At 37.4% G+C, this 18,023-nt stretch overlaps 2 protein-coding genes across 4 annotated transcripts in view; one reads left to right on the forward strand and one right to left on the reverse strand.

The window, feature by feature from the left end:
• Positions 1-7,097, forward strand: part of NEMF (nuclear export mediator factor) — a 49,256-nt gene extending 42,159 nt beyond the window's left edge. For 2 of the 3 annotated variants that reach the window (XM_057488481.1, XM_057488480.1), the window contains 7 exons: positions 2,442-2,519; positions 2,686-2,883; positions 4,126-4,161; positions 5,160-5,260; positions 5,360-5,403; positions 5,487-5,566; positions 5,827-7,097. In XM_057488481.1, the coding sequence (XP_057344464.1) occupies positions 2,442-2,519; positions 2,686-2,883; positions 4,126-4,161; positions 5,160-5,260; positions 5,360-5,403; positions 5,487-5,566; positions 5,827-5,904 (615 nt within the window). In that variant the 3' untranslated portion in view covers positions 5,905-7,097. The remainder of the gene's footprint in view (positions 1-2,441; positions 2,520-2,685; positions 2,884-4,125; positions 4,162-5,159; positions 5,261-5,359; positions 5,404-5,486; positions 5,567-5,826) is intronic. The other variant, XM_036917110.2, reaches the window with a different exon arrangement.
• On the reverse strand, positions 7,086-17,713 carry KLHDC2 (kelch domain containing 2). The gene is made up of 13 exons (XM_036917131.2): positions 17,192-17,713; positions 14,661-14,740; positions 13,070-13,187; positions 11,277-11,392; positions 10,879-10,960; positions 10,632-10,715; positions 10,012-10,092; positions 9,881-9,939; positions 9,376-9,485; positions 8,923-8,995; positions 7,792-7,879; positions 7,644-7,696; positions 7,086-7,394 (listed from the first exon to the last, which is right to left on the reverse strand). The coding sequence occupies exons 1-13, from the start codon at positions 17,342-17,344 to the stop codon at positions 7,271-7,273; spliced, it is 1,221 nt and encodes a 406-aa protein (XP_036773026.1). The 5' UTR covers positions 17,345-17,713; the 3' UTR covers positions 7,086-7,270.
• Between the last annotated feature and the right edge of the window lie 310 nt (positions 17,714-18,023).

Below are 18,023 nucleotides of genomic sequence, written 5' to 3' on the forward strand. Positions count from 1 at the left end.
TATTACTATTGTTCTCACGTTATTTCCAGTGGTTCAAACATCAGTACAGTGTTACACAGAAGTGACATTAGCCTAATAATTTGAGTTTGTGAGTAGGTTTTCAAGTACTAATTACATTTATTTAGTGATTTAAAGTTACATTCATATCAACTTTTTTTGAAGTTGGTTTTCCTAACTTATATTTTCCAAGAAACTTTTCACTTCATCAGGTTTTCCATTTCTTGGTTCAGTTTTTTGGTAATATTTACTTTATTCTCAACACTAATTAGAATTAACAAAGTACATCTTTATTACATAAAGGGACTGTTTCTAAGATTTTTTATCATTGTGGGGTGTTTCCTATGGGTTGTTGGTAGACATCCTTTAAGAAAGGTTATTTTTACAAAGCTGAGTTAAATTTTATTGAATGCTTTTTCTGCATTATTTTTCTCCTTCAATCAGTAATAAGGGAAATTACTTGGAAAAAATATTAAATTGGCCTCTAATTCCTCATACTTTGCCTTGTTTGGGTATCTAGGTTATACCAGCTTCACAAAATAAGTTTGGGACCTTTCCCTCTTTTTCTGCTCTCTTGAACTTTGTGAAATGATTGATTGTTCCTTGAAATTTGATAGCATTTGCTTATAAAATTGGGCCTAATAATTTGAGTTTTGTGAGTAGGTTTTCAAGTACTAATTACATTTATTTAGTGATTAAAGGTACATTCATATCTGTTTTTTTGAAGTTGGTTTTCCTAACATATTTTCCAAGAAATTTTTCATTTTGTCAGGTTTTCCATTTCTTAGTTCAGTTTATTGGTGATATTCATCTTATTCTCAAGATTTCTTTGAGGTATATATAGAAAGACACACATTTTAGGTGTTTTGTTCAATGAATTTTTACACAATACGTATGTGTGAAACTGCCACCCAGGTCAAGACTCTTGAACATTGTGGGTACTCCAAAATGCCCTTTTTGCGTTTATATAAATATCCCCAGCAGAAAGAAAATGCTCTTCTTACTTTAATCACTATAGATTATTTTGCCTGTTTTGGACTTTATATAAAAAGAATCTTATGGTATGTATGCTTTTGTCTGGCATCTGTCAACATTGAGAGTCATCCATGTTTGTATGTAACAGCTTCATGTGCATTACTAATAGCATTCCATTGTATGATTGCCACAATTTATATCTGTTAGGTCCACAGGTGTGCATTTTTATTGTGTATAGTTAGGAATGATATTGCTGGGCTAGAGTGTACATGTTGGGTTTGGCTTTAGTAGATATTACCAGTTTAGTAGATTTTAACAAACAGATACTACCCATTTCCCACCAAGCAGTATATCAGAGTTCCAGTTGCTCCATGTCCTAACATTTGATATTGTTAGTTTTTTCTAGATCATTCAGGTGTGTATATACTGAATTCTCAGGTTGGCTTTAATTTGCATGTCCCTGATGACTACGGATACTGAGCACTTTTTCATGTGTATTAAATAAACCTTTGAATATCCTCCTTTTGAAGTGCCCATTTTAAAAATTGGATCACCCAGCTTTTTCATGATGTATATAGGAGTTCTTTAATCCTGGATACAAGCCTTCTCTTGGATATATATATAACAAATAATTTTTACATTTTGAGTCTTGCTATTTTCACTTTTTTAATCATGCTTTTTGATGAGCAGCATTTATTTTAGTGAAGTCTGATTTATCGATCTTTTCTTATATAGTGGTTTTTTTTGTATGTCCTCTTTAAAGAAATCTTTAACATTTTAGAATTTTATTATTGGGACTCCAGTTAAGACTAATCAATACAAAATTCTTCGGAAGTGAGGTCTAGAAGTCTTTAGTTTAAAAAACTACTGGGGTGATTTGGGATGTGTAACCAGAATAACAAATCATTAGTTTAGTTGATAAAATTCAGTCTTATGAGCCTCTACAATAAGTACCCACCTTAGTTTTGCTGTCTGATTTGCTCTTCTTTCTCTATATGTATATCCTGATTCCAACCAAATGAGATGACTTGCTATTACTAACTACTTTGTCTGTCTTTACCTCATCATCTTGCCTTTTCTGTATTCCCAGGTACTATGTAAAATTGATTTCCTTTAAGGTTAACTTTCAAGTTCAGCTTTATTTCTTCCCCATAGTTCTTACTTAAGCTGAAATAAATGTCTCTAAATTATCTTAGAAATAATGTTTACATTTAGAATATGTTGCATTAATTTTTTTCCTTATATATCTTCTTTTTCCACCAGATGGTTAATCCTTGAGGGTGAGGACTATGTTTTAGCCATCCTTTTTTTTTAGCCCCCACCCATATTGTTTAGTGTAATGGTACCTTGCTCAGTAAGTATTTTTGACAGAGAATTAAACAAATATTTGTTGTACCTTTTCTTTACAAATATTTGTTGACATTTTTTTACTGTTCCAGTTTTTCAACCAAGATGCTTTGATTTTTCAGAGCAAAATGAAAAAAATGAAGGAAAAATACAAAGACCAAGATGAAGAAGAACGGGAACTCATCATGAAATTGCTGGGAGTAAGTAACATCTAAAAACATTTTTTTCTTCTGCTTTTAAAGAAGCATCCAGACCACTGCCTATCATATGGCAGACATTAAATACATTTTTGTATTCAATTTTGTATTTTGTATTCAATACAGTATTGAAAATACTGATATTAACTGGTTTTTCCCTGTGAATAAGTCTGCAGGTTCAAACAAAGAAGAAAAAGGGAAGAAAGGGAAAAAAGGAAAAACAAAGGATGAACCAGTGAAGAAACAGCCCCAGAAACCTAGAGGTGGACCAAGGGTTTCTGACAGCATAAAGAGAGAAACTCCATCCCTTGAGGTTATAACTCATGAGTTACAAGACATGGCTGTAGATGATCCACATGATGACAAGGTAGGGCTAAGATCCACAGGGGCTTTTGCTGTTTGATTAGGGTGACCAACTATCCCAGGGTTCCCAGGACATGAGACTTAGGGCACTATGGTTAGTGGTAAGTCATCTTAGAAATACAACCTAAGAGACTAAAATTGCAGTGTATAAGCACAAAAATAGTACTTATAGCTGACAAAAAGTTTATCATTAGCCTTTAGAAAATAATTTTATAGAGAGGCTTTATAATTCTGGTGGGAACTTAAAATAAGACAAATGATTGGGATTGTTTTAAAGATGAGTAGAAAATAAATTTGCATTTATCTAGGTTTTCCTATAGGAATGTATTATTTTCTCACATAATGTTCGAAGTGACTGTACTGTGAAAGCACCCAAGTGCCCTGGGTGCAAAATCAGAGGACATTTTTACAGTTAAGATGGTCTTTCTAGCAAACTGAATACAGCAAACCCAGGCTTAAGTACATCTCTTGGCAGGAATGTATACCTCTTGAAATCCTGAGCAAAGGATTTATTGTTAATAAATCAGCAGATTTTGATTCAGCTTGTGTATTTATGGCAGTTAAAGCTTTGGTTATAATTTTGTGATCCATTCAGTAAGGTAGTGCTTATGGGGATTCTAAATGTATTACTAGCTTCTTTTTCCCTGTGCTGAACAGTCTTATTGTCTAGTAATAATAAAAGCATCTCGATCCTCAAATTTTTATGCTAATTTTTTAAGTTTATTCTGTAAGCCCTATTCTCATAAATACCCATTAAAGGTTTTAACTGTGAGTGTTCTTTCCCAGTAAGGTTATCTCCAGATTTTTTAATGTAAGCACAAAGAATTACACTTATTTTAATATGTGAAAAATGTATCCTAAAACTGTTGAACAGAGACTAAACAGAAGTTCTCCTTGCCAGACTTCTTCATTTTCTTTTCCCCTGAAAGACATATCAAGCTTAGTTGTCATTTTAAATTGCCCATTAACATTCGCTGCTTTAGCATATACTCTATGTGAAAGTTGTTTTTGTTATTTTTAAACTTCAGAGAACAATTCTTTTTTTCTTTGAATGGCATTGCTTTCTGAACTATTACACAAATTAATTCACTCAGAGTCTCGGGACACTGAAGAACAGTCTGCAGTCCCTATTCTGTGGGTTAGAAGCGAGTCTTGTTACATCACTATTTCTTTCTTCTCATAGTTTTTAACAGTGTGAAAATTTAATTTAAATTATGGCTGACTTTTAAAATTTTGTTTGGAGCAGGAAGAAGAGCAAGATCTGGATCAACAAGGAAATGAGGTATGATTTTGTGTTGGGGGTCCCTGCTACAACATTCTGCAATCCAGTTCCCAGAATGTTTGACACACAACTTCTAACTATTAAGTCCGTGACATGACAAGAACCTACAGGCTCTGGAGTCACACATTCTGGGTTTGAATCCCAGCTTCGCCTCATGTAACTATAACTTTGGAAACATTTGTGCCACAGTTTCATCATCTGAAGAACAGGGATAGTAACTCTCTACCAGTAGGGAGTTGTTTTAAGAACTAAGATAAGTAGAGCATGTAGGAAAAGTTCATAGCACATAGTACATTGTACATCAGCACCAAGCATGTTGTCCTAAATCTAAATTTACTCTTCTTGAATAAAGGTGGGCAGTGTTGTAGGCAGCCCACCAAGTGGGAACTCTTAAGAAGCCCTAGGATTTCTCCTTAAGAACAGGCAAGAGAGAAGGCTGTTCTAGCCCAGGGTTTCTCAGTTTTGGCATTATTAACATTTTGGGATGGATAATTCTTTATTATGGGGAGCTGTCCTATTCCTGGCCTTACCCAGTGGATGTTGGTATCACTCTATTCCTACCCCCGTCTCCCAGTTGTGATGACAAAAACTGTTTCCAGACATTGACCAGTGTCCTCTGTGGGCAAAATCCCCCAGTCAAGAAGCACTGGTCTAGCCAAAGCATCAGGCTCCTTTTATTGTGCATCATTTTAATCCGTAGTAGTCTTCTGCAACTCAAGTAATATCCAACAAGTTTTTTCTCACTCTCTTAAATGGTTCTACAAGCACCATTTTGAAAATCATTCTCATTTCTCACTATGCTAAGCAAAAATAAGTGTAAAGAATATATATTTAAATACCATTGGCCTTAAACCCTTTGGAGCTTTAAAGCAGAGCTTAAGACTGTATGTCTATGAGAAAAGTATAAAAATATGCTGAGATACTAATTTGACTGTTTTAATTCTTTTTTAGGACAGATATAAATTACATTTATAATTGTTTTTGTTTTCCCTTTTTAGGAGAATCTGTTTGACTCTTTGACAGGGCAGCCACATCCTGAAGACGTGTTACTGTTTGCCATTCCAATATGTGCCCCTTACACCACCATGACAAACTACAAGTAAGTCACCATTGGTTTACTCAAAACAGCTCACACAGTAGTGACGTAGGCATTATTTTGTTATCTCTATTTAATAACACATGCAATTCCTTTTTAAAGATACAAAGTGAAACTTACTCCTGGAGTTCAGAAAAAGGGAAAAGGTATTTAAAAATCTTTTTTTCAATTGCAATTTTAAATATTTCTTGACTGAACAGAAGTAGATTCTCCTATGTTCTACTTTCAGCTGCAAAAACAGCCTTGAATAGTTTCATGCACTCCAAAGAAGCAACAGTAAGAGAAAAAGACTTATTCCGCAGCGTAAAGGTAAAGTATTCCTGTGGAACTCTGGATGTTGGTGGTGCAATTAAAAATGTTAGCAATTATAGTTTCCTATTTTTTGTTCTGGCTTTATTTAGTGGGTGCCAACTGTAACTATTATTTTGGGAGGAAATGCTGTATATGATAAGTAATTTCAGGTGAAAATCGGGGGAATATTTTTGACAGCAGAGGATACATAACTGTCATAAAAGAAACATGACTGACCTTATAGAATGTGAAGATACTCAGCAATTCTCTTTTTTTAGGACACGGATTTGTCAAGAAACATTCCTGGCAAAGTGAAAGTATCTGCACCCAATCTTCTGAATGTAAAAAGGAAATAGCAGAAGTGAAATCCTAAAATATTTGAGATGAGCCAATTTTATAGCCTTTTGGAGGTTCAGAGATGAAAACACCATGTAAGGAGACTTTCACATTTAGCAATGAACTAAATGGAAACACTGTCTACAACAGGAGTCCCTAAAAGATTTGTGGACAGTTACATGCTAATTGTATACATCTGTAGTTCTGCATTCTCTTAAAATTTATTAAGTATTAATTTCATGTTGTAAAGAAACCAAATAGTGAAGTGGCTCAATTGCTTAGACTATTGATTTGGTTGTCTACTGTATATAATATATATCTATTATAGGCCAATCACTAGTTTTGTTTTGTTTTTCCTGGTGGTGGTTGGAGGAGTTAAGCATTTAGGATTACTCTTGAAAATCCTAAGTATTGAGCAAATTTCCTTCTACCTTTACTTATACTTAACAAAAAAAAAATCAATCAGACTAGACTTAAAATACAGGTTAAGTCCCATGACTCAGCTTAAGAAAGAACACAGAAGAAATTGGTGTGGATCATTTCCATGCATTTATACACCTTCACTTTTCATCTTAGTATTTTCCTTATCTCATTCAGTTCCATACTGTTTTAGTTTCCACCTCTAGTAAGTACCAGAAGCATGTTACAGAGCACCTGAGCCTATAACATAAAAGTGCACTTTTAGGCTTACCAACTAAAGACTCCTGAACCAGTTTTCTGCTCCTTAACAGAATGGAGAATCAAGTTGTACATTATTTCCATTCTTTTATGAGCTACAAAATTCTGTTAATTTTTAAATAATTAGACAACAGCCTATATCAACAGGATTGCAAGCCCCAGCCCCTATACCAAAGCATTAAGATCAAACTACTAAACAGTTATTGGTCCTTACAAAATTTCTTTGGTCAGCTTAGTCCTACTGAAAATGTTTTTTCCATTTTAAATTTATAAAAAAAAAGCAAACATTATATAGCCTAATGTTGTAAATACAACATAATAGACCACTCGTCATTTAAAAAAAAATCTAAAATAATGTTTTTAAAAAATAACTTTTTACCATTTTGATAGTGAAAGAATAATTAGTATAATGTTCCTATAGATATACATCTGAAGTTACCAAAAAGGAAATACAATAACCATTCCTTGGGGTAAAAAACCTAAGTATTAATTTTCTTTTCCTTTAATAGAAGACAGTTACTACTGGTGTTAAATACGTTTATTGTAAACTTTAGACACAAAAATAGGTTCTCTAGGCCATTCACATGCACATTAAAACCAACAAGCTGCACGCTACCACAATGCACATACTATACAAACGCTGCCACTCTGTGAGGTTTACAGAATTGCTGTCCATGCAAGATGATCAGAGACATTATCTCTGAAGCCTTAAGATCCTGAAGTGTTGTTACTCCCAAACCTCTGATTAACACTGTGAAGTAAGTGTTTTGGAAGGCAGTTCCACGAGTTGGCTAACATTTCTTTAAAGCAAATGACTGCTTCTAAACTTAGCCTGAAAGTGGACAGGGAAAGAAAAATAATTTCAGTTTGCTGTTTAGAAGTACATTCATTTGAAGAACTACAAAAAAAAAAAAAAAAAACATTTTCTTTAAAGATTTTCATAGGAATTGGTTAGTTGCATCAGTGAAGGCATGGTAGTGCCCTTAAGTTGTCCCTAAACCTGGTTTTTCAAGGGCACTAATTTAAACTGTTAGGAAACACAATTTAAAATAAGCTAAGGACCAAGTAAAAAGTTACTTACCTTACAAGAGATTTTGGTTGAACAGAAAATATAAGTATTTCATTACTGTGTGCCTGAAAAACAGAGGAAGAACACAAAAAAGCAAGCTCTTCCCAAGGAGGCCCCAGCAGTGTTACAGAGCGGCCTTAACACAGTGTACTATACTTACAGCTCTGTGATGGACAAGAAGGTTATTGGCACACCCACCAAAAACAATTACTTCTCCTTCATCACTGGCACAGGCTGTATGCCATAATCTGGATTTAAAAGGAAAAGTATTTAAAGTCACCCAAAACATCAAACTGATAATCTACACTACAGAATAGTGTATGACTTAAAGACAATGACATAAAGACAAGCAATCTTTAGTTCAGATGTAAACATCATGGTGAGAAGCAATTACCTTAAGGAAAAGCAGCAAGATCTAGAAAAATCAATGTCCTTAACTGGATGTTACTGTTTTATATCTCTGGCTCAGTCTTAATTTGTGCAATGAGGGTTTGAACTTAATGATCTGTCCTCTAGGTCTTTGTTAGCAGTAAAAATCTTACAGGAGATAAGTGGTAGGTATATGCCCCCTCCTTTTCATAGGTGGGGCCAACTGGCCTTAAACAAACTTCCAAGGGATGCTGAATCTGCCTAAGTAAACAGTGTCTGAGGGCCTGGTGTACTATGGAGAGAATTTCTGTGCCAAATGAAGTGTTAGTGGCATGACTCTACTTGGAGGCTTGGGGAAAAAAAGCAAGCTGACATACCTAAATGTGCTTTGAACACCAAATCTGACTATATCCTTTCCTTTGGAAAAATAACTATCAATGTTTAATATACTCTTCTTTTTGGATGATGTGATTTCTTAATTTTTGTTTTATAGAGCTACTATTACAACTAATTGAAAGTCCTTGATTTTTACCCCCCATGTACATTGTTTCAGGTATTGAAATTCTCTCCTTTCCTGTTCCTCTTTCTTAAATGACATACCTAGATGCAGACAAACTCACACGGGTAAAGAGCTTGGTGATAAGTTTATATCAAAAATTTCATGATGAAGAGGCAAAAATCAAAAATCCAGCCACATTTTTCATACACGGATGACAGAAAAGAAAGCAGGTGACATATAGATAACATTGGTTTTCTTTTCTTTCAAAAAGGGATGATGTTAAACTTAGTGAATGCTAGGATTTTTCAAATTACGAATGGTAAGATTTAACGCAACCAAAAATTTCTCAGTCATTACCAGTCTTATACATGTCTATGGACCTCATTTATTCAGTGTAAGAATTACCCTTTAAACAGTTCATACCTTGGTTTTTCAGTATAGGGATGATTAAACTGTATCCATTCATTTTTACTGATGCAGTAAGTCCAGGCATCACCTGATTGAAACAAAGAAAAAAGAGCTATGAGGAAGTTATTCTGCAATGTAACATTAATATTTAAAGGACACAGCTTTAGCAAGATATGTAATTAATCAGATTGTGAGTAAATACAGAAAATATATTTTCTTTTTATTCTCTGCAATTAACCAAGTAAGCCATTTGCGTTTTATAGTGGGACTTTAAGTGCCTCAGGTCGTTTCTTTACTGGACAGAATGGATGTATGTCATAGTAGAAAACAACTGTGTTATATGATCAAAATAACAAACCTTCCAACCAACCTTACAGCCTTCAGATATATCTAAAATTGATTTTTTTCAGCTATTTGTATATTATATGTATATATAATGATTTCTTACCATATTTTTAAAGGACTTACTTAGTGGCTGTTTATCAGTGGTAAATCCTCCAAAGAGAAAGAGATGATCTGAAGAAACTGGTGTTAGTGAATGCCAAGATCGACCAACTGGGCATATGCCTTGTGGAATTCTGAAAATAATAGCTAAGTTACAATATCTACATTTAAAAACGGCTGCTGTATTTAAGGCAGAGAAATATTGAAGTTTTCCTTTCAAATGTATATGAACTTTTGAAAAAAAGAGACCTTAAAAAAGGCTTCTTGGTATTAACAACTACATGCTTTAGAATTACTATTTTCTTTGAATGTAGAGTCAACTTTAGACATTTCAACAAACATTGAGCACATGCTGTGGCCAGGAACACAGTTAATGGGAACTGAAAATTTTAAAAAGTTAAGTTCCTTATTTAAGGATCTAGTAATCAAGTCTATTTAAATTCATACTTACAGAAAATTTAAGCAAATACATTATAAAAGAAAAAAAAACACAAATTAAAAAAAATAACTTATCTGAAGTGATACCTACAATTCATTCCACTCCCATGTATCCAGATTAAGACAGTGAAGATCATTCATTCTAGCATCCTAAAAAAGATAATTAAGTCATTATCATGTTGAAAAATACAAAAACAAGTCATTGAAACTGTGCATACTCACTCGGTATCTACCTCCAAACACAAAGCCTTTGTTTCCCACAGTCGCACAGGCATGGGCAGCACGGGGTGAAGGGGCTTTACCCTGTCAAAAGTCAGAAAAGCAACTTAGTGAATTAAGTGACCTTACTAGAGTCTTCTCTGGATGTGGGATAAGATTTTGCAGAAACTTTAGCTCTTAAGCTGAACTGTAGACTTCTGGTCATGTATTACTAAAGGCTGGTTACCAGAACTGGGAATTTTAATTTCATATTTTTGAGAGGTATTACTGAATGGGTTAGTTAATATAGTAGAATGCTTGCTTTATTTTTCTTTTAAAATAAAAGCTAGCACATTATATGATATCTGTGTCAGAGGAAAAAGGAATCTAATATTTGAGTAACTTAAATTCCAATCTAGTGCTAGGTCATTTAGTTACAAACAATACCACTTACCACCTATTAGATAACAGATGGTCAGTTAGTCTCTACATTCACTGAACTTTTTTGAATTCTAGACTCCTTGGAGAATAATAAAAGCTATGGGTAAGAAAATAACAGGAATGAACTGCCAGTTTTACACCACCTCCCAACTCCCCTTCTCCTCTAAGTGGCCTTGTTTTATCACTATTCTTCAGTAACTCACAGTAGTTATAGGTTGGCTCCAGATAAATGTTTCAATGTCTAAAATATGTACATGATCATTCCATCCTCTTGGATGACTTGAATTCTACAGAAAAATAAGAATCTCTGAGTTACTTTACAGATAATGTTTGTAAAATTATTACATATCCTTTGATTAAGCAAGGCAAAATGAATGGAACTACTAGCAAACAAAGTGTACTATTTTAACATATTAAGTGGCCTACATGCAAATTTAAAACTTATCTTACCCAAAAAGATGTTTCATCAAATTCAAAAGTTCCCAATACTTTATCTTCAGGTAAATATCCATACCCTCCAAAAAATATTAACCTGTTTGATAAAAAACCGAGATACCAAAAATTCAAACATCCACAGTTGGGATACGAGAAATTTCTCATATTTTGTAACATGCTATGAGTTGAGAAGGCACACTTGAGTATAGGAAAATAATTATTCAAATACTAATGGATAACATAGCTAATAACTATGTCTTTTGCTATGTTAAGTGCTTCATGTATTTGCTTAATCCTTGTATGGGCCCTAGGAGGTATGTTCCGTAGTTACTCTGTTATTATGATTGGCTAAGTATACTTACTGGCAGACCACGTCCCACATAAAAACCAAACCAATACTGTTTCTAACTCACTTGTTTTTATATACCCAGACACCAAGTTTGTCCTTTGATGATGGAGGAATTCCTTGGCAATCAATTCTTTCCCACTGTAATACTCTGTCTGTAGATCTTGAATCCAGCATGTAGAACTGTCAGAAGCAATTATTTCAATTAGATTTGGTTATGTGAAAGAAATTCAACCTTGGCATTTAATTTCATTGTGATTTATGATAAGAAGAATGTCATCTAATTCAGTGCTACTAAAAGTGTTAACTACAGACTGGTTGCCAGTCTGCAAACTGTTACTGGTCTGAGTCTAGGGAAGGAACTTGTGCCAGAATATGTCACTAAGCACCCTGTTCAGTTCACTAATTTCTTCCCCATAGCCACACCTTTTCAATGGAAGAATAGTAAGTAGTGTGTTGATTCACATTCTGTGCCTTAGATAGGCACTTTGAGTTGTACTAATCTAATTTATGGGTATCAGGATGGTTTTACCAAAAAAGTCAGACTTAGCAATTTCACCTTCAAATTCAGTTTAAGAAAGATGTCTTAAGTGCCTGCTTAACTTTAGGAACCAAGGACAAATCTTAAAAGATTAAGCATTGGTTTGTTTCAAAGCATTCACATCCAGGTACTTGAATAAATTTGACCATTATATGTTTTTTTACTTCTCTTAAGACTCCTAAGCTTCCTCTCAATCAAAATACTCAACTCTAGGCATTTGACATACCAGCTCTTACCATCTCTCTCCGACCACTCCCTATAAGCCACAGCTTCTCTTTCCCAAGCGTCCGTATGTTCTGTCTATGTTATTTTTTAATAATACACAGTTGTAAAATACATGGCTCTACAACAACCTAAAGCAGTGCCTCACAAAATCTTTTAGGCACAGAACCATTTCTTCCAACAAAATCTTAAGCAAAAGCTTATTATATTAATATATAAAGACAAAAGTGGGGCTTGGCACTTGATGAACAAGACCTATTTGCCTATACCTCTGCATCTTGATACCTTTATCTTGGCTACCTCTCCCAACTGCATGATTCAATTCAAGCATCACCGCTTGAGTGATGACTTCCCTTCAGAGTCAACAGTATTTACTGAGCGATTACTGTGAACCAGGCTCTGTGTATCTCTTTATCATTTGCTACTGAAATCATTTACTTGTATGTGTCCCTTCTAGAATGTGAGCTCCTAGAGGTGGGAACTATGTCTCCAATGTCTAACCAAGTGCTTGGCATAAAAGGTGCTTGTTATTAAGTTGCCAAATAAATGCTTTTATAAGAAACTATGTATACCATATGCCCCTTTCTGACTGACTTCATCTCTCTCTCTTACTGGCTTGAGATAACAACTTACATCTTTTTCTCCTATTTGGGAAAAACGTGGACAAGGTCTGAACAACAGTACCTTATAGCACCATGTTATAAAAATGTTAGTATATAAAATTTCATCAGTGCTAATTTATCCACATAGCTTAGTGGTGGTCAGTTAAGTTTTACCCTGCCCCCCATGATTATATCTTGTTTTCATTTAGTCTACTAATATTCATCTAATACTCATTCTAAGAGAACAGGTAGCTGCAAAGAACACAGAAACAACCTAGGCAGTTACTACACACAGGTTACCAACCAAAACTGATTTTACAAAAGGCCTAGGTGAATACAGCCTCCTAAATAAAATACTAAAATACACATTTACCATAACCAAGTATGTATTTTTTTTAAGCTGGGCCAAGAATAAGTATGGGCTAACCTTGGAAATCTGAAGTTGTCTGAAAAAGAACAGAATTGCCTTGCACCATAATCCTTAGAAACACTAACCTTATTCGTATTGCCTCTTGAATGGTGTCCGCCAAACAAGTACAGCACCCTGTCTACACATACAGCGCAGCTCCCTGACATGGAAGGAGGAACATCTCCTTCAGTGTTAATTTTTTTCCTGAGGGGGAAAAACTGAACGTAAATAAGTTTCCTAAAAGGGAGAAGCTCATTATTATTCTAGTTCTATCCCACAGTAAAGAAGAAAATAAAATGAGCTAGCTGATTAGATACTGTCTAGGGTCTCTAATAATTCTAAAAGTGATCCACAGAATAAGTTTTTCTCTCTTTACCCATTCCATAGGCCATGCCAACTGGCCCTACACATAGGCAGAAAGAAAGGTTCTAAAAGCCTAAGTCATATTTTAATCTAGTAGCACAGCATTTTGTTTCTCAAACTAAATTGTTTACTTAAGTGGCCATAAGTGGTTATTTTGTTTTTTTGAGTGGGCCAGAAACCTAAAAGGAAAGGTAAAACATCCCGGTGCTGACAGATTACTAATAGGTGTTTTCTATTCAAATGAATAGCTTTTAGCTGTTCAGATGAACCTGATTCAGACCTTATGTCACACTTACAGACACTTAGTGCTTACTACAGGCCAGGCACTCCTCTGAGTGCTTCGCATGTTTTAACACATCCTGAATCTAAAGCCTAAGAACGATTCAAAATATTAATGGGACACTTAAGGTCTTCTGCCCTCAATATGACTTTATGTATACTAAGCTTCAAGTTTTGGTAGGGTTATCTTTTAAAAATTTATGAAAAAAAATGTAGAACTCCCCTATTAAAGGAATACTATTATAAGTTTCCAACTGTCTAGAATGATTAGCAAAGAGCTCAGATTAACACTGATTTGCTATCTACAGAAATAATACTTAAATTTTCAGTTTAATTCATGAAATCAAGTAGCACTACTGTTCTAGTTTACGTATACAAAATATGTACAGCACAAAATTGTCACAGTGCAAGACATGAGGAAGACTTTATAAACCCCCAAATATGGCATCTTAGCATTTTTGAAAATCACATCACTTTGCCAAGGACATACTCTTGAGTACCACTGTAAAAAGACTTAGCAAAAGTTTGTTTCAGATATCCCCTTTTGTATGGAAGGCAAATTTATTTATTTTTAATGAAACATACTATTTCAGAGATTTGCATAGAAATTTTAGTGTTAAACTCATTAAAATAGAATACCAACTTTATTTCTACCAGATACAATTTAAAAATTATTTTCTCATTGAAGGTAACAATGTAACAGAGACATCTTGCCGGGTGTATGTACATATATACATGGAACTTTTATTACATTTCCATTCTAGGACCTGAAGCCTTTACATCTTTAATATTACTGTGATGCTTTACAGAGCCCTGAATAGAAATTACTTCAAAGGTCATAAAAGCATCTAGTAATTATTGAACTATTTCTGGAGAGATGCTAAAGTATCTAAGCTTAGCAGCTAAGCTGAACTAGCAGAGCATTGTTTTCAGAACATTGAGCATCTTTAAAGTATTTTATTTATCAGAATGGGTTTTACAGTTTCTATTTGCAACTTTATTTGCATTTTTTATTCCCCCTGCATATCCAGTTACCATCTTCCAGTCTCCATGTTGTAGATCCAGAGCTCTTCTCTAGGCAAGTAAAAGTCATATAATCCTCTGACTTGATTACTCTAATAAACAAAAGAAAAAAAATCAAGTTAAAAAATAGCTGGTATTCTGAGATGCATGACTGTGTATTCTTCCTATCTTATTTGAGATACTAATGAGAGTTACAAAAAGTTAAATAGGCCTTCAAGTCTATCAAATGCAGAATCCTCCCTGCCCTACGCCACATACTTAAGGTAATGCTTAATACAGACAGCTATTAATTTAATTTTGATACAGTAGTCACAGTGGTGCAGGAATTTGAGAGACTTCTGGGAAATCTCTTTAAGGCCACTTTATCCTGAACAGATGATGTGCCAAATTTCAGCTGCATGACTTCAGAAGAGATTACTTGTGCCATGGTTGGCAGGCTAAAGAAAGGCCTACCTTTAAAGTGCCTGACCCACACTTACCACTTGATGTATCACTTTCTAGCCATTCTTTCCTTATGCAAATTTTTAAGTTCCTTGTTCTCCATTTCCCTTAAGGTAATAACTCTTTAACAGAATGACTTATCATATGCCAGCATGAGCTGAGTTCTCTCCATGGATTGTTCTATTTAATCCTAACAACCCTAAAAGTTCATAATACAAGACAGGTTTTTTGTTGTTTTTTAACAGAGCTAAGTAATTTACCAAAGGTTACTTGGCAAGTAACAGTGGAACCAGGATTCCATCTCCTTTCCCTTAATTTGCAACTTCAACCACTGCCTGACCTCTCCAATCTTTCAGCCTCCTTGGCCACTTTCTGAACACTGTCAACATACAGTAAACAAGTAAGGTTCACTGAGAATGGGTGTCAGCGTCCAATAAGCTTGAGTATTATACAGAAAAAGTGTAGCTGGCCATTTCTTTCCACTCTACCACTTAAAGAGAAAGGCTGGAAGCAACACAGCAGGCTGATTCAGATCAGCCTGGCCTGGGAAGGAACACTGACTAATGTATAGGAGGCTATGGTTTATTGCCCTTAAAACAATCTCCAATGGCTTCCTGTGGCTACTTCTCAGGGTCTGAGACAAAATATGGTAGATAGCCTGTATTGAATCACACACTTCATGGATCATTCCTCCCTACCTAGGCTTCCAGGCCTCAAAACCTCACCATCAGGAATCTCCCACCCTGACAAGCCTCCCTCTCCCCACGCCTAAAGGAAAGTCCCCTTCCCTCAATGCTGATTTGTACAAACAATTATGAATAAAAGTAGTTTTAGATTTAAGTGTGATTGACCAGCAGGTTTACTTTTCTACAAGGGAAATTATTAAGGGTCACCACATACCTACCCCATTCCTCCTCCTACCAAATACCATGTTCTAAATACCTACTTACTGGATGCTGAGGAAAATATTGCAGATTAATTAGGATTGGCAAAAAATGACTTGTGGTTAAACCGAATGAAGTAAGCAGGCTAGCTATAGCAATTTATCCCAACTCTTTTGAGAGTCATTTCAAAAGTGGTCAACTATGATCAGGTCAACTGTACTGTAAGCTAAAGTCTATTACCAGTCGTCAAGTCATTGAAGGCACAGGTGTAGTGGATCAGACTGCAAATCTTTGTTAAGACCAAAAGGGGCTAAAAAGAGTATTTTTGATAGGAATGGATCACAGCCACCCAGCAAATGAAACAAGACAATTCCAGAATGTGGAGTGTTACTGGGAAACTAAAAGCAAAAGGGCAGAACTAGAGAGCAAAGTATAAATAGGAGGCACTTGGTTAGGATTCCCAGACTGGGGTCAAGAAATAACTGGCTTTAAACTGGTAATTGATCACAATGTTTATGATCAGGGGTCAAAGAGCTCCTGTTGACTTTCTGGTTACTGGTGGAGCATTTCCATTACTTTTCTTAATAAGAGTTTTTTTTGGAAAAATTCCAATCCTTAAGAAACATAGACCTGAAATGTTCAAACAGCAGTGTGGGGGCCATCTGCAGAGATGTAGCTGGGATCGCTGAACCGGTGGGAAGATTGATTAAGCGATCCCTGTGGCCTTTAGGCCGGAATTCCAGGGGGCTTCCTACACCTCTGTCATGCCGTAAGTGGGCAGCAGTACAGGCTGGCCCAGAGCCAAATGACCCCGCCTCCAGGGGGTAAAGTGATCCTAGTCCGATAAAGGGTGAGTGACATCGCTGTCACCTCTTACACATCCCTCAGCCCTTTTAAATAAAACGTTTCGTAGTCCTGCACCGCCCGACATGCCCCACCCCCACCCCGAATAACGCTCCAGGGTCAGAGTGAACCGGGGCGCGCCCGCAGCCATGGGGGTGGCGGGGGCGGACTGAGAGCGCGGAAGGTCGGCGTGACAACAGCCCAGGAGCCTTAGCACGGGTTGGAGGACCCGTGAGAAGATTCCCACTCGCCAGCAAATGAACTAACGGGCGAAGTCGAGACGAGGGGGCGTGGGAGGGGGGGGCGCGGGAAGCGCCGCGGCAGCAGCTCCAGCCTTCCGCCTGGCCTGCCGCGGCGGCGCCGCCACCCACTGACCTTGTAGCCGCCCCAGACGAACATGTGGCGCCCGTCGCCGACGGCTACGTGGCCGCTGCGCTCGGCGGGGCAGGCGAGCTCCATGGGCTCATAGCTCTCGTAGGCTGGCCCCGGCAAGTCGTCTGCCCGCAGATCCTCGTTGCCATCAGCCATCTTGCGGCTGCACTTTTGTTCCCAACAATTCCCACACCCGCGAGGAGGGAAAAGACAAAGGAAAAGGGAGAACGAAATGCACGGCGGCGCCAGGCGAGCAGGCGGCGGCGGTGCAGGAGCCGCGGTAGGGGCGCTCCCTCGCGGGTGCGCTCGCGTCCTCCCGGCCCCGGTGGGGCGCGCACAGCCTCTCCGCCGCCTGCGCAGCGGGGCGCGGGCGGAGGGCGGCCGGGGTCGCGGGCAGGACGGGCAGGGGTCGGCGTCCGGCTGGTACGAGCTTCCAGCCCGTCCACCCCGCCTCCCGCTCGCCTCTAGCCGCCGGCGGCCCTTGTTTACGCCGCGGCTGGGACCGCCCGTTCCGCTGACACCGCCCGCCTGGTTCCGGGGGCGCGGCCGCCGCTCAGCGCCCCCAGCGCTTGGTCCTCCTGCCGCCGTCGCCGCCGCCGCCGCCGCCGCCCAACGGTCTGACCCGCGGCTCCCGGGCCAGAGTCCCAGCCGCCCCGGCCTTTCCGCGGCGTCCTGGGCACTGGAGCTCCGCCCTGCCGCGAGCCTCCCCCCACTGCGGCCCTTAAAGGATCTGTTGACGTTTAGCGAGATTCTCGCAAAAAGTGTTTCTTCCCGAGAGGTGCTTGTTTGAGGAATGTTCTCAAAGGGTTCGCAGCTTGGAAAGGGGTAGTAAAAT

This window comes from Manis pentadactyla, chromosome 11 (genome assembly GCF_030020395.1).
Source record: "Manis pentadactyla isolate mManPen7 chromosome 11, mManPen7.hap1, whole genome shotgun sequence".
Classification (NCBI taxonomy): Eukaryota; Metazoa; Chordata; class Mammalia; order Pholidota; family Manidae; genus Manis; species Manis pentadactyla.